Source organism: Guyanagaster necrorhizus (assembly GCF_019112545.1).
Source record: "Guyanagaster necrorhizus MCA 3950 unplaced genomic scaffold BT62scaffold_15, whole genome shotgun sequence".
NCBI classification, from domain to species: Eukaryota; Fungi; Basidiomycota; class Agaricomycetes; order Agaricales; family Physalacriaceae; genus Guyanagaster; species Guyanagaster necrorhizus.
Window position 1 is genome coordinate 942,673 of NW_025064894.1, and position 21,228 is coordinate 963,900.

The window sequence follows — 21,228 nt, forward strand, 5'->3', positions numbered from 1 at the left end:
CACTCGGCAGTTATAGTCCTAAAACATGATGATTTTGACCTATATAACAACGAATGTCTGGGTAATTATAACTAAATCCTGGGACCAACGCCAAGTGCAATGTTATACGTATAGGTTAGGTAGGTAATGCAAAGTCCGTGTACCATGGAGGCGAGGGGGAGGGGTCCTTGATTATACTAAGAAGGAAGAGAATGGCAAAGCGAAACACAGTCATAACCGAGTCGTAATTAAGAAAAATCCAAGAAAGTCCGACAACCAGAAAACAGGGAAAGCAAGGTGCATCAAAATCAGAAATTCAATAACCGATCAACCATCGCATTGATGGACGACTTCCTCGCTGTCAGGTCAACACCAAAGTGATCCTCCAGCTGTCTCCGTAAATCCTTCTTGGTCACTAGGTTTAGGTCCGCCGTGCGCAGAATGTCTTGGAGCACACCCTCCAGCTCAGCATCGCTCGGACCAGGAGAAGCATTGGGACTTCGACTTGTAGGGATGGGAATGTCGAGGTAGTTTGAGACTGGTCGCGATGGCGCTGGCTGGTACAACGTGCTGTTTGCCAGTCCCGCTTGAGGCTGAGGCATGTACATCTGCGGGGTATTACGCCCTGACTGATATCCGGGCGGCGGGTACATCCCAACTGATGGCGCTGGGGAATATGTGCGGGGTCCTGGCTCGTAGTACGTCTCGCGACCATACAAAGAAGCAGTGTGAGATTCGGCATATCCTGCTTCGTTTTTGAACTTCGAGGGCGGAACCCAGGAACCAATGCTGTGATTGGATTCTTTGTCCCATAGCTCGTTTTCCTAGGGCAAGATGTCAGACATTAATTGTATTGGAAAGGCTCAGCACTCACGTAGTCATTCCATGATTTGAGGGGGATAGAACGTGGATCGAACTTGCCCTCATCCTAAAGAACATCACGTCAGCCGGACATTAACCTCTAAAATAGACGATACATACGTGCACGATCATCTTCTTGCCAGACTCACCCATAACGACACGAGTGGCACCCCACGAGAAGTCGTCCATTTTCCAGAACGAGTACAACGGCAGCGCGAACGAGAATGCGGGGATAGCAATGAGGTAGAAGATCATCCAACCAATCATGTCCCATTTTCGTCGTAGTATGAACACCAACGCTTGGAGGCCGTAGACAGCGGCAATCATGACCAGCGACAGCGTCGGTATTGACTTGCCTTCGGCGGCGACGAGAACAATCAAATAAACGATCTGTTTAAGGCAATAAGCTTGAAGCACAAATAAAGAAAGCATCATGCACCCACGTAAGCCACCGTAACAGGCTGAATCAGGGTCGACACCAAATCAATCAGGACGATAAACCGCATGGAGAAACAGCAGAAACCACAAAGCTGGTCCAAGAAGATGAGTTCACCCAAATTGTGAACCGTGGAGTTGATCCACCGCCGACGCTGAGATAATAGCACCTTCCAATCGTCCGGCGCCACTGTGTATGCATGTGCGTCCCGTACAAACTGCGTCTTGAACAACGGGAAGTGCTTGAGAAGTAACGTCGTCAGATAACGATCCTCTCCCAAATGCAAGAGATTCTTCATGTGGAGTGTATCTACACGATTTTCCGAATAATCATCGAGCATCTGGTTGGAGATAATTAGAGGCTTGTGAGTATCCGGTGTACGCAGGCGGTACAGGGTGAAACAACCGGGCAAACAGGTGACAGAGCCGAACAGACTTTCAAATGCTTTCGCCATATGGTGGGAGATGAAATATTCGTAGACCTAGAGGCATAATTAGAAACGGGGTGAGCAAAGTCGAGGCAACTACAGACCTGCATCATGGTGACGATGGATTGCTTAGCATTCGCCAGCTCTGTTTCGCCACAGACGCCCAACACCTTCTTATCGTGGATCATTCTAACGAAGAAATATCATCAGTCGGCTATCTCGGACGAAGGTAAATGACATACGCAGAAATAAGCCGATTGACCGAGAAAGGATCAACTGTCGTATCGGCATCCACCATGAACAAATACTCGTAGAAAGTCGGGTTAACGCCGATAACGTTCTTGATTTGATGATACATCTCCAGCTCCATAGGGTTCATAGGCGCGTTGAAGTGTACCTAACATGCCTTGATGAGAACTAAGGGATCAAACATATAACATCACTCTTACCTTGTTCAAGAAGTGCATGAGAAGCAACTGAGAGTCACGTTTTCCACGATTACCCGGTCTCGATCGTTCCGTAGGCTTTCCAATCTTCACCAGCACCAGATAAGGCACGACGTGCCCTGAACACTCATACAGACCAGAGTACACCTTGCCCATATTGTGCTGCTTCGCACCTTCACCCAACGACTGGAAGCTCAGAGGCTCCGGGTCGAGGTTAGGATCAGCACCAAGAATATCGAGCACAATTCGCGGCGTTGGACGATCATTACCGGAACCGACAATCATACCATCGCAGATGACAACCAAAAGCTTCCGCTTGTCGTCATACTTCATCTGCGCGAGCGAATCGATAGTCCTGCGGAGCGAACCATCCCCTTCAGTATAACAAGGCACCTGACAAATAACGAATTTATCATGGTCTTCCGGTGCGCGAGCTGAACCAAAGTTGACCGAGGCCAAGAACTTGAACCCGATGACCGAAACCATGACCACGGAAATGGCGAGAAGTAGATAAGTCGCGAACTGGCATTGTGTTGAATTCCGATTGTCGACCTTGCCTAGAAGGAACAGGTTGCGTAGGCAGACCTTCTGGCGCTCCAATACGGCACTATCGAGGTTCAGGCTGTTGATCTTCTTGGTCACGTCACCGCCAGCGTCGAACTTGAACACGTCCAAAATGCTGCTGTCAATGAAATCGGTGTCGATGTCGGCCGGCGCTTGATAACCTGCGGGTGCTTTGATAGCAGGAGGATAATTGATGTAATCCGATAAGTCGTATATCATGCCGTCATAAACAGCGACTGAGCTTCCAGTTTTAGCCATGTTACTGATTTCCTTGGGTGTGTAGCCCATAAAACCGACGCGAGCAGTATACCGCATCTGGATCATGCTCTCAAAGTACCAATCAGGCCGAGAATCATTAGTGAACACTCGGAAGTCATGATACACCGAATTCGTGTCGGTGTTGTTCGATGAGTCCAAGGTAATATATGGGCTGACAGTTCCAGTTGTACCACTGCACAAGGCGCTGACCTAAACCCATCATCATTAGGTCATTCATTACTATGAGAGTGCATCGACTACATACCTGAACTGGGAAGATATTATCAGACGATGTTCCACCGTAGGAGAGAATCCGCTTTTTCGGAACGACGTCGACAACTCGCAGATGCGTAGCCTCGACGATTGAAAGATCGAACACTTCTCCTCGAATAGAAGTATATACCAGATCAGCATTACTGTTGTATGACGCCAGTTCCGACGTGCTGTAGACATGCTCTGTCGGACAGATCAGGTCCCCAAGGAAGACAATAACGAAAACCGTGCAACCGCAAATGAACCAGATCAACATGTTGAGCGCCAGCTTCTCTCGCCATGCCTGCCGGACATCCATACGCTTCATTCTACCGATCAATCTCAACAGAAAGTTTGGCATCCAGAATGTGAGCATCCAACAAATGGCAACCCAGCGTCGACGAGCAGAGCTCTCCTTCAAGATCTCCGTGGTCTCGCCATCTTGGATCTCACCAGGGAGCGCATCCTTGTCCATGAGACCGTTTTTGTCAGCGTTCTGGAACATGTTCCGGGAAGGAGCGTACGACTCTGAGCCAAGATTTGACACAGAATCCGCTGGCTGGCTCGTAAACCTGCTGCGAGCATCAAAATCATCACTACGAACTGAACGATTCTCATCGAATTCGTCATCGTAGGCGTCGGCACGTTGGAATGGGGAAGCGTTGGCGACAAGGGGGAGCTGTTGGCTGGAAGCACTGTACGCATCACCGTATCCTGCCTGGTAAGACCCTTCAAGATCGGGAGACTGAGGATAAGGACCATAGGGATCAGCAAGGGATCTGGGGTTAAGCCCAGCTTCGGCCTCAGCATCCCGTAGACGATTGCGTTTCTGCTCATCAACGTCTCGGATACGAAGCTGATCCTCGAACTTGTGGAATGCTGACTGTGACAGGAACACCTAGAGAATGTGAATATGAGTTAGCGACTGTGGCCCTCAACAAATAGAAAGTAGAAGCATACCTTGTGCTGTCCGAGGACAACATCGGCTTCCCCTAAACCAAAAGCCATAGCAGCGCTCTCCACCCGGTCATTGGGATCACCATCCTCGACGCTGGCAGCCTCCAAGCCATCCCTATATCTCTCGCAGAACTCTTCAGGTGACATACCAACCTCGAAGACGTTAACATTTCTCCGCGCAACCTCAGTCAGACCGATACTCCGAACCTGACCCTTGACGCTTCGCCCCTCGAGCTGGTTGGGCAGTTGCGAGTCATTGGGGTTGATGCAAAAGACATACCACGGCTGCGTGTCGTCGAGGGTGTCGAACAGCGTATCGAGCGCCGACTTAAACTCCCCGGCGATACAAGGGTTCCCGCTAGTTGGCACGAGGGCTTCCTCTTCGTCTCGCACGGTCTCCTCTATATCAGCCAGCGACTCTCTGACAGTCGGCATCCTTCGGACACCGCTCTTACGACGCGTCGATGGCGCTCGCATGGGCTTGACAACTTGCTGGGCCGAGACAATGGTATCCTCGTTCCTAGGATGGGCTTGCGTCGCGATAGCCTTGGTCGAAAACAAACCCTTCACGAAGGGGTTGATAGACCCCGACCTCTCCGTTGCATCGGCAACTCCTCGGAGCAGGGACACGAAATCGGGGCTCACTGCATCCAAGTTCCGCTCGAGGAAGCCTTCTGACGAGTACGCCACTGGACCATTATAGTGGTTCACAGTGAAAGTTGGGAACCCGGACCGGTCTGCTCCACCGGTCTTGAACGACGAGTGGTTACCCCAGCGTTTCTGGAAAGACTCCACCATAGTGTGGTTGGTTTTCTTGGGCGCGCGTCGGGCTTGGTCATCCATGATATGGATAAGACCACCTGGTCGGTTCTGCAGGACTCGTACACACTCAGAGTTGTCGAAATAAGGGACCTGGGGGATAAAGCGGGAGATTCCTTCGGTAGCATATTCGTCAACATGGCTCTCGAACAAACGCTTCTGCACCCAATTGTGCAAGCGCTCGTTTGCAAAGTTGATGCAGAACTGATCGAGGGAGTTGGGGCGACTGGTCATGTTCTGAGGACCGGGAAGATCAAAGAGACCGATAAAGGTGGAGAAATCGTCTTTGCAGAGGCGCTGGTTGATGTGCTCGTTCAACCAGGCAAAGAGCAGGGAATAAAGGGTTTTAGCGAGGTCATCCCGGTTGTCAGATGCACCATCAGGGTCAAGGAAGACAGTGCAAAGCTCCTTCTTCAATAGCTTCGTCTTGTACGACAATGCAGACTCCAAATCGGAGGCTTGCACGCCCAAGAAATCGGCCACAATTGCGAGGACGTCCATGTTCCGGACGACTGCTGCATCCTCGTTGCGATGCCTGTCGATAGTGAATTCAAGATTACCTAGGTGAAGAATGGCGGCAATGAGCTGACAGGTCTGGGCGACATGGCGCTTTGAGAATCCGATTGTCTTCAGTGCCACCTTGAGCTGGTCGAATCTGACGGCATCATTATCCCTAGCGCCGGCGTTGGCTGCTGTCCTTTGGCCGAGATAGCGATAGGTAGTTTTGTCTAGGATATGCAGATGTTGTCGTTCCTCTTCAGAGGCACCGGCGACGAGATAGTAGAAAATATGAAAATTGCGCTCGCCCGACGGCGCACCAGCAACCCGATTCCTCTCGAGGTAATAGTCGAGGGTCTTGATACCACATATACGGCCCCGGTCACTGAACTGCAACTCTGTGTATTTTCCGAAGCGAGACGCGTTCGGGTTGAAGAGGGTGCGAGCATTGCCAAAAGCCTCGAGCACGAACTCTGATGCTGGGACTTGAGCGCCTAGCTTGGCGCCCTTCTTCCCTGGGTTGCTCACGCTGAGCTCTAGAATGCTTTTGATGGCCAATCGTCGATTTTCCGACTTTCCACTGGCTGTCTCACCACTGTGTCACCGTGAGAATGGGTAAAAGAGAGGCATCCAGAAACGCACCTGAAAAGCATGCACTGATCCTGCGTCGTCCGTCGCATGTGGTAGTACGCGTTGTTTGCCATCTGAAAGATATGAGGCGGCATCGGTTCTTGGTTTTGAGAGGTATCACGGTACTCTGCTGCATATTTCTGCATGACAGAGTCGGAGTTGGATGGGATATATTTGTGGGGGTTGAGGGCGACGAGGGCAGAGGTACCGACGGCTGTGTAGACATTGTCATTCATGAACCGTTCTCTAAGGCATGCGACGATGATGTCGTCAGAGATAGGCGACAGCTTGGAGAGGTCTGTCACCGCCTCCAGGCGTTGGTGGATGGTGGACTGACGATTCATCGTCGACATGATGGCAAAGCGACGGCCAGAACGTTAAAAGATCGTTAGAGGAGCTGCAGCCTGGCAGCAGAGCACAGGGAAATGACAGCAGGAAGGCCCGTCGTCGTCGGCGTTGACGGTGAGAGACGAAAAACGCCGTCGCCGTGATGGATGGCGACCGGATTGAGATCCTCACGTGGCAGGGTATTGCCCGTTTACTCCGTTTATGGAAATTATCGGACAAAATACACCTCAAATTGACACCAGAGCAAGACTAAAGCGTTTCAGCACGGGTTGCCTTCATTTTTAAGTGACACCAGAGTCACTGCTGGGGTGGATCGGTATTTCTGACGGGTCTAATCTTGTCACGTATTTTGGTACATTTTTTGTCTACAAATCCAAGTAAATGACAAGATTTGACCCGTCAGAAATACCAATCCACCCCAGCAGTGAGTATGTGCATGTGCTGCTACTGAAAGTCATCATTTTCTCTAATTTTTATACCTTGCAGGAATTTATTCAGGACTGTAATTTGCAAAACTGTTGCCTCGCGACCTCCATGCAGTGACAACTATTCTGTACACGATCGAGCTAAATAAGAATAACGGCGCCAGAAACCCTTATCGGTGTGGTATTCTTTGTTTTAAAAAAAGTTAGTTTTCGCGGGTACAAAGTCCCACGATTCTTATCATGAAACTCGTTCAATTGATTTGCTCGCATTTCAAGGATCTCGACCCCAGCTAGGCATTTCTTTCCATGCAGACACGGCCGTAAAGAGCCCACATAATCACCCGGACTGTTCACACGTCCATCCGGACGCTTTGATACCCAGGCACCGGAAAGTATACTTTATATTCGTTCCGTCTAGCTTTTGACCTTTTTCTCCAGATTTTCGTGGGGGACGCGATGAAGTATGAACGGCGAACGCAGTATTCGAATTGGAAGAGATCTTTGCTCCTCCGGGAAGGTTCGCATAATATTCTTCGCCTCGCGTTTACGTGTAATGATTATCACCTCTTCGATCCGCAGCCACCCTGAAGCCGAAAATATCTCAAACGATGCCCATATCATGCATATGCGTGTCCAGTAGCTAAAGACACGCACTGCGCCGTGGCTATAGCTGCAAACTTCCTCATTATTTCTCATGGACGTGACAATGACAAGAAAATGCAAACATCCGTATGTATAAAGCCGCAATGAAAATAAACATATAATAACCATGCACAGCTACGGTACCAGACAAGCCATAGCACCCTTACTCAGAACCGTCCAGGTGGCTGCAACAAACCAGATGTCACCAAACCCAGTAACAAACGAGCTCAAGCAACGTTACTTACACTTATATTCTCCCACTCCTGTATCCGGCCACCCACATTTATCAACGGCGGCACCGTCGGTCGTCGATTAAGCCACGAGCTCGGAAGCTCCCTGCCTCGAGTTTTGCTCTCAGATTCCCGCGGTCGCCACTTCCCCCGGATCCTCTCAAGCATCTCCCTCGCTTCTGCCGCCTTCTCCCTTTCCTGAAAATCCCGCTCCCGCTGATCCACCATTCTCAACCTCTCATAATAATCTCTCTCCTTCGCACCATGTTCTTGAGCCGCACGCTCCAACTCCCTCTCTTTCACCTGCAACCTCTTCTCCCACCGTATAAGTTCCTCCGCCCTCAGCAGCGACGCCAACTCCCTATCCCCCTCCTCCTGCACCTCCCTCCTCAAAGCCCGTACCTCCTTCTTCTTCTCGTCCTCCACCTCCGCACGCAACCTAGCAGGAGACGGATACACCACACGCTCCCCATAGTCCTCCTCATCGCCCGCCCGTCTCCTCGCACGCTCCAGCTCCATCTCCTCCGTCGACTTCTGCAGCTTATACAGCTTCCCCATAACCTCCACATATTCCTTGATCACATGCGCCCCAATCCCCCCAAACGTCGTAGACCACGGGACGGTGAATTTGATCTCTCCTGACGGCGTAAAGTGATATGACGGCCGGAGCGCGTCAGCGATGCGATTTCGAAGCTGCGTCTTCCAGGCATCGGACGGCTCGCGAAGTAGTAGTTCAGACGACATGGCGCTGGGGGATGATGATGAGAGCGTGAAAGACGCAGGGGCATAGACATATAGCCATAGCCTTGCGGATGCCTCGTGCCGGGCAGGTGGACATCCCATGATCATTATCGGACAATCTGTGTCGTGACGTCCTTGCGTCAAAGGTCCGGTCACACTCCCATCAAGCCCTTCATTTCGGAAGGGGGTTTCGCCAACCAATTTGGACTGGGGTGGAGGCGCTGATTTCGCGTTTTGTGCCTCTTCACTCCTGGGCCCTGGAGCTGTAAATGAAAACAGGAGCGTTTCGCTTTCTATATAGCTTCTGAGAATAGTCTTCCGACATAATCATGACGTCGGGGGGGAAGAAGAGCCGGTCCCATGATGCTGCCTTCAAAGCTACTCTCGCAGGATCACGTTAATCCCCCACAAGATTGTGAGTATGTGTCGAAACCAGGGCCGTTCACGACGCGTACTGATTCTTATCCAGAGCTTCACTGTACTATGGCTCCAGTTCACCAATAATGTAATCTATATTATGAAGAAACAAGTCCTTACAGAGCAGTAAAGCCGAGACGTTCAGCTTCACAACGTATCTAATCACAGCACAACACCATAGGTTTTGATCGGCCTCTTCCGTGAAACTCCCGTTCTATAGACTAGTACCTATCAGAATGGAACCGAGCAACAACCATTCCACAGCTCATAAGATCCTTAACCACCAGCCCCAGCTCCTCTGGGCGTACAGTACTTCATGAAATCAGCAATGCTCCAAGCAGCGCTCGCAAAGGAACTGCTCATGGACATCGGCCTGGCTTGATCGGCTACGTTGAGACCCCCATCATGCGTTTTGGGAGGGGAGGGTTCAATGACGCGCAGATCATCATCCAAGCAAGGCTATATCTATATCTTTCGGGAGGGTCGTCCAGTTCTTCATCGTCCCAGAGAAATGTACTCGGTCACCCTTCCCTCCATAGAAAGATACGCCACACGGCCAAGTCGTGACCAAAGTTATAGACGTCAGTCATCAGTGTCTGGCGTGACTCCGAGCTCGCTACATGTCGTATCAGGCGTGGAAGTGAAGATCGTAATAGCGTACCACACCGAATCTCGCACCACTAGCTTCGGCGATCTTTATATTAAAACAGTTTACCCGTCATCTCTGGAATCCGAGGGTAGGACCCCCCGAGTGGCGGGTCATACGGCATCTTCTTCAAAATACATTGTCGTGTACCAGTTCCATTCCACAAACGCGATTGTTCGCCGTGATCCCCAGCGTCAAAAAGCAAGAAGATGCAGAGCGAGCTTATTTAAAGCCTCTGCCGTTATTCTTCGCAGGGTCCAGTGAGAACAGGGCAGTAGCGAGTAACATTCACCGCAGGAAAAGACGTGGGATGACATCAGGAATGTTGTTCGTCAGCGCGCACAGAGCAACAGGCTGAGGCTGTATTGGCATTTTTCCCTGCGAAGGAAGAAGGATGGATGTTCAGCTCCTTTGCGCGCTGATAGGCTTCACCATATTCCCCTGGAGAATCCTTCTCGAGTGCGCCGGGCTTCCTGAGAACGTTTGATCCCACTATAATCATGACGTCGGTGAGAAGAAGGGGGCCCATATGGTGGCGCATGAAGTCCCAAAAGTAGCAGGGCTCACCATTGGTGAGGAAGAAATTTGGAGCGGGCAATTGCAGAGTCGCCAAGGGCGTTGAAGCACATTCGGACAACTGGGCGATAAGAAGAGGCGGACTCGGGGGGGGATCGGTGTTATGTAGGGCCCCAGTTCGCTGGTAGGTACCCGCCGAGTACTTGTGGCCAAGTCAATGGATGGCAGAGGATACCCCATGGAATTTATTTTCGGCAGATGTGAGTTTGGGGAGCCTCTGTAGACTGCATTCTAGTCTTCGGTTAGCCTCGTCAAATGGTGGGGCGAGTGCGGAAAGGGAGAGTTTGTTTGCGACAAGCAGATGCGCGTCAGCAGGCTTGATGGTTCTGTAGCTTGATTAAGCTACTTTGAAGCCAAGGCCCCGTGTGAGTCTTCTCCCACTCCTCGTAATGTTCAATGCTGACCGAAATATTTCAGTGCCAATTGTCTGTATGTATTTGTGTAGCCCTGTCTTTGTCGCACTGAATCGAGAGGACTTGGGAGTGCTGCAGCGGAATAGTTAACTACACAGCCACACCCAGTCCAGACCCTTTTGTAATCATTCTAGGTGGCGTTCACGTGAGGTTTTGACGTCTTGTTCCTTTACTTCCACAGAAGCAAAGGATAAGCTGGCAGTGACAGCGACTGCTGCCCTTGCTGGCAGTACGTTGGGTGGCCTTTCTTTAGCCGTCCTTTACTAACTCTTTACTTCTTTCTAAGAAACCGTAGCGAACGGCTACCTCGTGCTTGATTTTCCTACACGCGACTTGTAATTCTGAACGTTTACCTCGAGGCTGTACACAATCGCCACATCGTGGGTGTATCATTGATACACCTCCTTATTGGTTCTCTTTTACTCCATGTCGAGCAAGAATTTCAACGGAAATCCACCCAAGTAAATTCGAACCCCCTTCGTAATATGATCATCATCTGATGTTTACTTCTCAGGTATATCAATGACTTTAGCAAGGCGCTTGCCAGTGAAGTTCGGATTCTGCTGGCAGAGGTGGGGAAACTGAGGGACGAACGACGGGCGCTGCAGTAGTACGTCTGTTAGTTCTACTGCGCGGCCGCCGCCTCTCATGATTCATTAGCGAAATAGCCGAACTCATGAGCGTCAAGTCGAAGCACGGCGCTGGAGGAGAGTACTCGCCAGAGTGGCAGCCGGTGCGTTGACTCTTTCTTTTCTTCCTTTAATGCAGGCCTTGATGATTTTCAGCCCTCCGAGCCGCAAGGCTTTGTCGCTCCCCTTCCCCCACCGGCGCCGCTGCCTCCAATGGACGAAGGACCTCCACCTCCAGCACGGCCGGCATGGCGCACGGTCCATAAACGTGCGGAAAGGAAGGAGAAAGCAATCGCAAAGCTCATGCCAACCTCTGTCCCCGCGCCGTCTGCCGTTCCGCCTCTTGAGCCCCCACGACCAAACATACCAGCATGGGCGCAATGGAGGCGTACGTTCCGACTCGTTGCTTGTTTTTTCTTTCTTCGCGTTCACTGATGACCCAATATAGCGAACACTCTCCTCTCACCGGCGCCCGTCATGGCAACACCAGCCGTGCCGCTCCCTACTTCTCCCCCACCGCCTAGCCGTTCAGGCCTTTTCGGTTCGTGCTTATTATCAATGGTCGTTGTCGTACTCCAACATGTCTACAAATTCAGGGCCCCCGACTCCTCCCTTGAAGTAGACGGATCTACATTGAAACAACACATCAACAAGCATTTATGTAACACCACCCCATCTTTTGCTTTTCTAGAAACTTCTCATCGGATTTTCTACAACACAACAAGCATTTTCTACACCATCTTTCTGCTTCTTATCGTACACATTCGTGGCGCATTGCTTTTTATTTCATTGGCTTTCCTGCTAGCTTTCTCCCATGTAACGACAGCTTTCTTTCCTTTTTGTACGGAACCAATTGTAATGTACCTTTTTTTTTTTACCTATTTGCCCTCCCACGTCAAACATCCCCGGTCCGAGTATTGGATTATTCTCGCGCGCTTAACAAGGAACACTTGCAGACGCGACTTCGCCCACTTTGGAGATATGTTATCGGTGTTCCCAAGGATCGGGAGAATCCTGACCTGGATTAAAGGCCGTCCCTTCTACACACGGAACCAGTGGTACACCTGATCGACTGTCATCGGAAGGAACGGTTCTACATTTACTATCAGTAGATCTCAGATTCGGCACATCCTGGCCGACCGACCTTCTTCATGGAACTGCACACGGTGGAAATTCTTAAGCTTTGTGGGCCGAAGGGATTCTGAACTTGTGCAGCAGAACAAAAAGCAGCCAGTGACGAGGTCACCCCGCCTACAGCCCGGAGAAATTACACGTAGCGCGCACTCGGCCCCCCCGGGTAAGTGAAAGTGGAAGGTTAGTATAGGCAAACCGAAGGAAATGGCCATCCAACCCTTCACCGCCAAGCTTCGTTGTAGAGGCAGAGGTCAACACCCTAGGGAATGGGTACGTCAATTTGAAGCTCTACAACTTCCTCGTCATCGCCTATAGGCCTGGTAATACTTTCGCGGTGCACCCCTTTTGGCCGGGTTTAGCGGAGGAATCTTCGCTGGGCTATAGTCAGAGTTGTGCGTATGAGCGGCGCTGCTGCGATGTTTAGGGAAGAGAGAGAGGTGAACAATAGGAGAATCTCTCCGTCTTGTCATCCTTGCATGCCCATCTGGACAAGTTTGCAGTGAAAAGTAGAGTGGCTTCCGATGCGTAACTTGCACTGAAGAGTCAATTTACGGGTTTCGCCGTATGGTAGTTCTATATACCTATACTAGCTCGTTCGAGCGAGGATTACCACCTGATATAGTGTGCCAATACCAGGTCAGCGTTAACTGATCACGAGCCAATTATTCTATCGATTGCAACTTGAAGGACGTCTGTTGGATACACGAGCCTAGCGAGTTAGGAAGAGACAATTCATGTACTTAAAGTGCACGGCGAGTATACATCGTGCTTATCTGGATTTTTATTCCCTCTTCGCTTTCTTCATCAGAAACTATCCATAATCGAAGAATCGTATTACCATGGTATTAATAAATATACGGTACACCGTCCGGAAACTCCTCCTTTATCTGTTTCTCCATTTCCTCAATCTTCATCCTCTCCAACTCCGCCTCAAAGGACAAACCCCCATCGACATTCCCCACGGGAAACACCCTACAAAGAACCCAATATATAACCGCCCCCATCCCGAAACTCACAAGCCATCCCAAGTCAAATATCTCCGCAGCCACCTCGCCTATCACTACGCCCCCAAAACTCTGCACGAACCCCGGGAAGGGCACGCCCATCCCCGCAACGAACGCGATGATTGCTCGCCAGTTGACCCCTCGGGTATAGTAGTACGCGCCGTCCCGCGCGCCAGTGTACAGACTCGCCGGCTGGAGGTTTCCCCTACGCACCAAAAAGTAGTCGACGATCCTGTTCGTTAGTGAGGGGGCTCAAAGTAAAAAAAAAATAAGAATAAAAATAAAACAGGCGGGTTTACGCACATAATACCAACGACAGGTCCCATGAATATCGAGTACCCGTTGAGGAACGTCAGGAAGCCCGGCGCGCCCGAGAGGATCCGCCAGGGGAATACGGCGAAGCCCATCACCGCGCAAAGGAGCTGAAAAAAAAAAAAACAAAAACCCAGGCGGGTTCAAAAAAAATATAACGGATCGAAAAAATCGCAATTGGACGCACCTGTCCCCGGACGATGGTGAGATGTCTTGGCAACAAAGCCGTAATGTCGGATCCGAAAGGGATGGTATTCTAGGATGATCAGCGTGTGGTGCTCGAACAGAACTAATGTATGAGGCGCATACATCAGCGATAGAGGTCCCGATTGTCGAGAAGATGAACGCAGCGGATGCGAAGAAGCATCCTGCTCTGGCAGACGAAGACGTGTCGTAGTCAAGCATCGCGTTTAGGAGATCGTACGGCTTCCCCAACCAGCTTTCAGTCAAGGATCGATCGATCGACCGTGTGTGAAACTCACGTTCCAATATGCGGTACCCCACTGGTGGTGCACCGCCGCCGTCACCATGATCCCGCATGTTGCCCACAAGGTCTGTCCGAGGGGAAGGGAGAAGAGCTGGCCTTGGGTCTGCGCGCTGCGATGGCGCGCATAGCGTGTTATGTCTGGTATGGTTACGAGGAGCGCGGAGCTGAGGGCCGGTTAGAAGTTGGTTGTGACAGACTGCGGAGAACCTACTTGGTCCCCATCACGCTGTTGAATTGGCTGAGATGAAGTGTCAGGATGTAATGTATAGAGGAAGGGGGAGAGAATACGAGGGTTCGTACGCGATGATTGCCCATGCCAGAGTCGGTCCGGTCGACTGCGCAGCGCCGAAGCTCATACCCGTAAACCCATGGTTCTTCTTGAGCGCCCAGATCAGTATACCCAGTCCTGTGGGTGGTAACAAGAAACTCTGAAAACCAGTCCAGCGGGACCCTTAAAAAATCAAGTCCACACTCACCTTGGCAATGAAAAGCCACCTTGTCTTGTAAGGAGGTATAAATAAAAACCCCACATTTACAACCCAAAAAATAGAAAAACCAGCCAGGTCCCTTGAGGTAATTCCTATGCTCTCCGGGATGTGATTCTCTATGGTGTACCACGACGGCCATATACACCGTAGACATATTGAAACAAAGTAGCCGCCAAAGGTGCACTGTATACCAAACCACACGATCCCTAGCATGCTGCGGACGACGATAGCAAAAAAGCTTCCCGAGATCCCAAATGACGTCCGTACGAGTACCTGATGATAAGGGGGGAAGTAAAGCATGAAATCGGAACAGAGGAGAAGAACGTACAGGAAACCCTATGTACCACCCGCTCGACGCGTATCCATTCAGGATGAGTACAAGCGACGATAGCATGTTCGCTGAGAATACCACGAGGACGGCGTGCCACCATGTCATGCCTATGGGGGGAAATCAGCGCCAACCCTTCCAAGTTGGGGAGGAGGGGAGGGAAACGCGCACGTACCGAGGGTAATCATCGAAGATGCCACGGCCCAAGTACCCGCGTTCATCGGCTCTGCGAACCAGAAAGCGAAAAAGGAGCCTGTCCCCCAGGTCTGGTGCTCCTCGGGGGAGGGCAGGAGGTCTCTTGCGCTTGATAAGCCTACGGTACGAAAGAGAAGAGCAGACCAACCGTCATTCTCCCATATGTGTCCGTTCCCTGGGGTGTTCCTCCCTGCATCGGTCTTGATGTAGCGGTTGAGAGACGACCAGCTGTGGAATGCGTGCTGGAGGGAGGGGCGGGCGGCGACGGTTTGGATGTGGACGTCGGCGTCTTTCTCGTCGGCCATGGTGGTGGTGGTGGGGGGGGGTAGGGGTATAATGAGAGATAAACTTAAAGAGGAGGGTTAACAGGCACGTTAAGTGCACTGCGTGTATAGGCACTCGAGTTAGGGTCCCGCGGCATCATGAAGATGATAAGGGATTGGATATCACGAGGTTCAATAGAATGTCCGGCCCGTCTCTTGTTCGGCGGCCCTGGTATCTTTGGGCGAGTCTGCTAGGTAAAGATATGGTAGCAGAGAAAGGATAGGTAGAGAGCTAAGAACCTTCGTGTGTGGGTCGACGGTGCCGATCCCCTGAGAGCACCCAGGATCTGTCGGTATGGCGATCACTTCCGCCGCAGTGTCTAGATTCCGGGAAGAATTTACAGAGAAGAGCTGGAGAAAAGATGTCGCGATCTGGCGCGACTACAGTGTCCCTATACGGTAATTCCAGGCTGCCCCTCACTCATCGTGAGGTCGAGTCGGGTCCAGTGCGGTATTTTTACTCGATGTTATCTCCTCAGGACCAGAGAATATAAGAATGTAAAGAAACTCGACGAACCACAAGATTTTTTGTCGATATAAAAGGATCAAGTAAACAAATTCGCGACTGAATACAATGAAGGCGGCGGGTGATCGTCATCGTAGACCCTTTGCAAGCGTGGGATTCGGGGGTTCAAACAGACATGTGTGGCTGTGCCATCATGGAGACGCATTGTAGCGTTAGAGAAAGGAAACAGAAGAAAACCAAGTCATATAATCTATATGACGAACGGCCATTTATAAGGGTACACCTATAAGATGACAGAAATAGGGATGTCCGCCGTACCGGGGTTGGCACATATACTGTACTGTATGTGCTCGTACTGGGTGAGGGTGAGTTTATAGAGGTAAGTCTTGTTATCAAAATGTAATAGTTCATCGAGTTAACCCACCTTATACCAAAAGAAATCTGGAATCCACTGAAATTTAAGGTACCCGTATGAAGATCGTCAAAATACGGCCGTAAAAGGTTATTTTCTGAGGCGCTGACGGTACGCATGTACGGGGACGCTAGACAGAAAGCGACGGATCCTGCAGCAATCACAGTGATACCAAGAAAGAACGACCATCACACTGATATTGGTCAATGTGGGAAAAAGATTGGAGCAACGTTGGTCGCGACCACTGCCACTTTTTTCTATCCAGAAATGGCAACTGGATTGCCTAAATCAGATGCATTGTTGGCAATCGGCGGGCCGCAGATGCCGCTCTCTAGGGTTAGGGTCAATGAAGTGGGAAGTTAAACCGTCACCGTCACGACTCACTGACCCGTCCTGTCTGCTCGATACTGAACACCCAGACGGCACATATCATGACGACGCATAAAGCTGCTACCACTGCAGGTCAATACCGAGATTTGTTGTTGCAAGGGCGTTTCGGGTGCGTACGGTGGGAGCAGCCATGATAGGCGACACGGATTTGGATACGAGAACTGCAAATTCCAAGGTGCGCTACGGATCCGTACGGACGTTTCTTACAGCTAACAAGTTGATTACAGGCCCGTCTCAACGGCTGCCCACCGGCGACACGATGGGCAAATGCGAGACTCGAGAGACAGCCTGCAAGAACCCACTAACAGACAAAACAACCATGTCTTTGCTGAATACCCTTCCTGATTAGAATTGGTACCCCGAGAAAGCTGTAGAATCATCAAACCCGTAGTCGGGAAGATTCCAGTACTGGAATCGGAGGCGAATGCGTTTCTGCAAGTACGTCTTCTCGCGAAATTTATGGCTACATGTTTTCATACTGAAGAATCTCCCCGTCGAGCATCGCTCCGGGCTCAAGATTGGACACAGACCAACATATTATTCGTTTCGGGAACTGATACTTGAAAGCCATCCGGTTTCGCGTCACAGTACCAGAGACGGCAGCCAAGGCGGCCTGTTGGAAAGCGAGGAAGGCAGCAGTGAAGGTGGCGTAGTAAACGAGAGAGGCCCAATGGACGAAGCAGTGGTCGGCACCCAACGGCCTTCCTTGATGCTCGGTAGAGTCGGCTAGGGTTAGGGTTAAAGAAGTTGCGCCGGTCCGGTCACGACCACTGTGCTCAGTTATGAAGGCTCGGAAAATGGTACCAGGTGCCTATAAAGGGAGCAGCGGCGATAGACGCAAAGAATATGCGAGTTACAAGTTCGCAGGTACGCTACGGTGTTGTATTGATTTATTCGAAATTCCCTATAGTATGAAATATAATGTGACCATTCGATGGCTTGCGTCGGAGAGCAGTTCTTTTATTTTGCCAAGCGAGCGAGCGAGAACTCTTCCAACAGACAAAAATGACCTTGTTCTCGCATCCCTCCCTTGATGCTTAGAATCGGCACGTCATGTACTTAACAAGCATCGACATGTGCTGGGAGGCGAAGGAGTTTATACCCAAGTACGTCTTCCCTCCTTCCATGTCTTGGTCTATACTAATGCATACGTACAGGAAAGACCGTTGACTGTGACGAGTTGAAAGAAAGGGGGACCCTGCCGCTCTTTTAGTTCTAAGTATATGTCTGGAGGTCCGTTGCCGTGAGATCGCTTTTGCATTTAATGTAATCGTCTCTGGTCGAAACTATCTCTACAATATGACATGCGTCTCTACCATAAGTTATTTTTTTGCAGAACCCGTCCTCTTTTTTTTCAGTGAATCACGTTCACACACTCAACGTTGTTGCCTGATGTAGCCACCATCCCTCGGGCAGCTCCGTTCACTTCGGTGTCTGGTGGTCTCACACACGCCGCGGTTTTCTGAAAGTATGTTTTATGGCTATTTCTTATCTATTATGTGTATTTATGGCGTGTTGTGCCTGCTTAATCCATTTCATCACCTTCCCACCTCGGGGTTATTATCCCTCACTGTATATCTGTGGAAACTACGGCGTGGGGATCACTCCTTCCCTTGAACAACATCTCCTCAACTGGACAGGGAACATCAGGCGATGAAACAGGACACATTCCACATCCCGTTGATCAACTTCTGCAACAATTACAGCATATGGAAGACACTGTCTCAAGGGGATAATCCTTGCCTGAAGGATATCGCAATCGACCTGAATTCGATGTGGATGAAAGACGACGCTGAGTCAGCCAAGCTTTTCATGCAGAGCCAGTTTACGAATAAGCGAGTCAATGTCGTGTTTTCGTGTCAGTCTTTCGCTGCGTTTCGAATTACTCTATCGTTCTGATGCTGGCTTTCGGAATCGCAGGCGGACCGCTTACACTGTAAATGCATTACAAGCTCAAAGACTAATTTCTGTATGCAGATGAAGATGCGGAAGTTTTTTTATTTTACTTTGAACAGGTATTACCTTGGATCCGTGTTATATACATAGTATCATGAACAGGAGGCTCTTCTACTTCTGTCTAAATCATACCTACGCGCTGGATCCAGAGTATGATTCTCTCGGACTAACGTTCACCGATGATGCTGTTGAGCTCGTCCCAGATGTTCTGATTCCGGCAGCACTATCTGGGAAGGATGAATAGAATTTCTTCACAGCCTGTTTGTACTAGACTCACCTGGTAATACAGCAGACTGATGGTCCTTATCGTCCTTCAATGTGGAAGTATTCAGGGCAAAATATCGAATATCCTCGCCGGACATATACGTCCTGGTCTCCATTTCAACCCGCAGCGACGTCGTATGCATTGGACTGGATAGAGAACGCCTCGGACCAGCGGCAGCGGCGAATTGATGAGTTTTCTCAAACGTCTCTATGGTGACGTCAAGTGTCGCCCTCACGCAGACGAGTGTGATAATGAGAGTGGGATAGATGGCCTAATATAACGTTTGACGAGAGGTTTTTGAGAAATGCGGGTATAAAGGGAAAAAAAACGGATAGCCCTCACTGTAAGCTGAGCAAGCATGCCCAACATGATGTATATCCCACTGCTCGAAAATATAAAAGTGAAGATGGCGGCGAACTACAACAGATAAGTTGGAACATCGCGAGAAGAGAGAATATATATACGCACCCACGTGCAACAATACAACATCCCTGACTCGATCAGGAACGCCAGGATGCCATTCTGCTTGCAAAACTGGGCTGCGAGCGATTCGCCTGTGAGTGAGCGGATTAAACGATGGTGGGTCCTTGAAAAAAAAAACGGATTCATATAGGAATAGAACGGTTAGAGACTATGCTACTCACCAGGTACGGTAAGCAATGAGGGACGTGGCGCAGATATTTGTTATCAGCGTTGAAATCATAGCACCGGCTCCCCAGATAACAGCGGTCGGGTTTCGGGATGCATTGTGCACAAATGGCTCCGGGGGGTGCGACAACGCATAGCCCATGCCACAGCCAATCCCTTTTTATGGCAATAAAATCAGCTTCAGAAACCGTAGACGATGGATCCTTTACCGAGTGTGACTAGAAGCAGGATCACGGACATATAAAGCACCCGTCTGTCGCACTTCCAGAGCACCCACGCTCTCCATAAAATGATTCCGTCTCCAAACAGGAACTGTGATAATATCATACTTTGAAAATCGATCTAGGGAGGCGGCACGTACGTTTATGCATTCCAATGATAGCTGTGCTAATACCCTTGGGGCCGCATTATTTTCGAAGACCAGAGGGTCCGCAGCCCCGTTCTCCCGGAGGAACCCCCGGAACTTCTCGTCGAAGCTCACAGCGGCGTGAGCAGTCGAAACAGACCACATGATGACGTTCAAGATTATCATGGACACGATGACCTTGGATTTCTTCCGTTTGAATCTAAACATTAATCCAATCAGCCCCCATCGAGCATACGAGCAAGGGGCTCACATTAAGAGGTACGATGATCCTGCAAAGAGGCATGTGTACATCCCTGAGAAATTTGGGTTCCGTGAGATATTCCTTTCGTGATCGAGGGTAGCGTACGCACCATATAGCAGCACCTCGATCACCACCGCAATAAAGACCGCGTCTGGGACGGAGAGTGGCATCACTGCTCGAGGGTTTGAGTTGCAGGCTGAGAGAACGATGGGTTTTAAATGCAGATAGCCCGAGAACAACCGAACGCACTGGCAGAGAGATTTACCCCAGCATCAGCCCTTCCTGAGATTCTTGATGTATTCAGCCGACTGCAACCATCGATAAGTTAAAATTGATCGCCGCGCCAGCATCCAGTGAGTCAGATCCTTGACAGCGTTGAAACGTTTCCATCAGTGTAAATCTGTTAGGTTTCCCATGCTGTTTGTAAGACTTCGCTGGTATAGCGCTGCTACCAGTTGGGCTTGGACCAAGGAGGTTAATCGCAAATCCCCCAGTTCGAAGAGTGAAATGACGCAGACGAGGTCCAAAAATATTGTAAGTGTGGCTGTCTTTGATTTCGGGCCGCCCACTTATATAAGCTTCTTCCATTGCCCGGTGACATAAATGATGAATGGTGAGTGCCCTTGCATCTACTTTATTTCTACACTGATCGGTTTTCTCTCGGGCCGATGACACACGGCTCGAATTTTCGGCGCCCTTCTTTTGAACTTGATAATTTCCTCACAATGGGAAGGGCTTTGAGGAGGCTTGAAAATGTGAGTGAAGAAAGCACAAAGAAGGCTCTTTAAATGAGGAAAGAACCCAAGAGGTCCATATGGAGTTTCCCTGGTTGACCGGGTGGTCCGGCATCAACACAGTTATTTTGATCAATGAGCGCTAAGAAGCAGAGAAATAACAAAAGACACTGCTGGAACCAATAAAAGTAGGACCTGAAAATATTGTGACATTTCATTCAATTTTGCAATAGTAAAAAATGAGTTCAGTAAAATAAGTTGATAAATGAGATCATTTCCATATT

At 50.1% G+C, this 21,228-nt stretch overlaps 8 protein-coding genes across 8 annotated transcripts; 3 read left to right on the forward strand and 5 right to left on the reverse strand.

Moving 5' to 3' along the window:
- Positions 1–48: 48 nt before the first annotated feature.
- On the reverse strand, positions 49–6,632 carry BT62DRAFT_1077057 (glycosyltransferase family 2 protein). Its single transcript, XM_043179269.1, has 10 exons — positions 6,140–6,632; positions 4,184–6,092; positions 3,237–4,121; positions 2,153–3,181; positions 1,946–2,100; positions 1,808–1,892; positions 1,284–1,757; positions 961–1,230; positions 854–907; positions 49–803 (listed from the first exon to the last, which is right to left on the reverse strand). Exons 1-10 carry the CDS (start codon positions 6,478–6,480, stop codon positions 288–290), a joined length of 5,718 nt encoding a protein of 1,905 aa, XP_043038898.1. The 5' UTR covers positions 6,481–6,632; the 3' UTR covers positions 49–287.
- Positions 6,633–7,314: 682 nt separating this feature from the next.
- BT62DRAFT_1007135 (uncharacterized protein) lies at positions 7,315–9,299 on the reverse strand (the record flags this gene model as incomplete). Its single annotated transcript, XM_043177311.1, has 3 exons — positions 7,315–7,484; positions 7,784–8,776; positions 9,239–9,299. 3 exons carry the CDS (start codon positions 9,297–9,299, stop codon positions 7,315–7,317), a joined length of 1,224 nt encoding a protein of 407 aa, XP_043038899.1.
- Positions 9,300–9,360: 61 nt separating this feature from the next.
- Positions 9,361–9,840, forward strand: BT62DRAFT_1007136 (uncharacterized protein; the record flags this gene model as incomplete). Its single annotated transcript, XM_043177312.1, has 1 exon — positions 9,361–9,840. The coding sequence occupies one exon, from the start codon at positions 9,361–9,363 to the stop codon at positions 9,838–9,840; it is 480 nt and encodes a 159-aa protein (XP_043038900.1).
- Positions 9,841–9,892: 52 nt separating this feature from the next.
- On the reverse strand, positions 9,893–10,958 carry BT62DRAFT_1007137 (uncharacterized protein; the record flags this gene model as incomplete). Its single annotated transcript, XM_043177313.1, has 3 exons — positions 9,893–10,273; positions 10,328–10,478; positions 10,834–10,958. The coding sequence occupies 3 exons, from the start codon at positions 10,956–10,958 to the stop codon at positions 9,893–9,895; spliced, it is 657 nt and encodes a 218-aa protein (XP_043038901.1).
- On the forward strand, positions 10,657–11,952 carry BT62DRAFT_193022 (uncharacterized protein). Its single transcript, XM_043180001.1, has 7 exons — positions 10,657–10,794; positions 10,852–11,026; positions 11,080–11,175; positions 11,226–11,298; positions 11,351–11,582; positions 11,643–11,735; positions 11,791–11,952. The coding sequence occupies exons 2-7, from the start codon at positions 10,992–10,994 to the stop codon at positions 11,814–11,816; spliced, it is 555 nt and encodes a 184-aa protein (XP_043038902.1). The 5' UTR covers positions 10,657–10,794; positions 10,852–10,991; the 3' UTR covers positions 11,817–11,952.
- A 1,221-nt stretch (positions 11,953–13,173) lies between these two features.
- On the reverse strand, positions 13,174–15,468 carry BT62DRAFT_969920 (allantoin permease; the record flags this gene model as incomplete). Its single annotated transcript, XM_043188960.1, has 11 exons — positions 15,291–15,468; positions 15,123–15,242; positions 14,948–15,057; positions 14,608–14,892; positions 14,432–14,559; positions 14,343–14,369; positions 14,127–14,295; positions 13,954–14,070; positions 13,832–13,900; positions 13,636–13,754; positions 13,174–13,564 (listed from the first exon to the last, which is right to left on the reverse strand). Exons 1-11 carry the CDS (start codon positions 15,445–15,447, stop codon positions 13,174–13,176), a joined length of 1,692 nt encoding a protein of 563 aa, XP_043038903.1. The 5' UTR covers positions 15,448–15,468.
- A 992-nt stretch (positions 15,469–16,460) lies between these two features.
- On the forward strand, positions 16,461–17,946 carry BT62DRAFT_1007141 (uncharacterized protein; the record flags this gene model as incomplete). The annotated part of the gene is made up of 7 exons (XM_043177314.1): positions 16,461–16,694; positions 16,763–16,842; positions 16,893–17,054; positions 17,108–17,171; positions 17,218–17,449; positions 17,514–17,600; positions 17,891–17,946. 7 exons carry the CDS (start codon positions 16,461–16,463, stop codon positions 17,944–17,946), a joined length of 915 nt encoding a protein of 304 aa, XP_043038904.1.
- A 771-nt stretch (positions 17,947–18,717) lies between these two features.
- On the reverse strand, positions 18,718–20,469 carry BT62DRAFT_933240 (uncharacterized protein). The gene is made up of 9 exons (XM_043186516.1): positions 20,320–20,469; positions 20,220–20,262; positions 19,964–20,168; positions 19,812–19,914; positions 19,599–19,758; positions 19,423–19,540; positions 19,297–19,371; positions 18,967–19,225; positions 18,718–18,916 (listed from the first exon to the last, which is right to left on the reverse strand). The coding sequence occupies exons 1-9, from the start codon at positions 20,378–20,380 to the stop codon at positions 18,822–18,824; spliced, it is 1,119 nt and encodes a 372-aa protein (XP_043038905.1). The 5' UTR covers positions 20,381–20,469; the 3' UTR covers positions 18,718–18,821.
- Positions 20,470–21,228: the final 759 nt, after the last annotated feature.

What these genes read in the sequence shown, in the direction of transcription:
- BT62DRAFT_1077057 (XM_043179269.1), bottom strand. Translation starts at nt 6,480, where the DNA reads ATGTCGACGATGAATCGTCAGTCCACCATCCACCAACGCCTGGAGGCG. An exon ending in TTGTCCTCGGACAGCACAAG is followed by an intron (nt 4,122 to 4,183) that starts GTATGCTTCTAC and finishes CACATTCTCTAG; the next exon opens with GTGTTCCTGTCACAGTCAGC. An exon ending in ATAATATCTTCCCAGTTCAG is followed by an intron (nt 3,182 to 3,236) that starts GTATGTAGTCGA and finishes TGATGGGTTTAG; the next exon opens with GTCAGCGCCTTGTGCAGTGG.
- BT62DRAFT_193022 (XM_043180001.1), top strand. Translation starts at nt 10,992, where the DNA reads ATGTCGAGCAAGAATTTCAACGGAAATCCACCCAA. An exon ending in ACTCGCCAGAGTGGCAGCCG is followed by an intron (nt 11,299 to 11,350) that starts GTGCGTTGACTC and finishes GATGATTTTCAG; the next exon opens with CCCTCCGAGCCGCAAGGCTT. An exon ending in AGCATGGGCGCAATGGAGGC is followed by an intron (nt 11,583 to 11,642) that starts GTACGTTCCGAC and finishes GACCCAATATAG; the next exon opens with CGAACACTCTCCTCTCACCG.
- BT62DRAFT_933240 (XM_043186516.1), bottom strand. Translation starts at nt 20,380, where the DNA reads ATGCCACTCTCCGTCCCAGACGCGGTCTTTATTGCGGTGGTGATCGAG. An exon ending in GGATCATCGTACCTCTTAAT is followed by an intron (nt 20,169 to 20,219) that starts GTGAGCCCCTTG and finishes ATTAATGTTTAG; the next exon opens with ATTCAAACGGAAGAAATCCA. An exon ending in CTCATTGCTTACCGTACCTG is followed by an intron (nt 19,541 to 19,598) that starts GTGAGTAGCATA and finishes TTTTTTTTCAAG; the next exon opens with GACCCACCATCGTTTAATCC.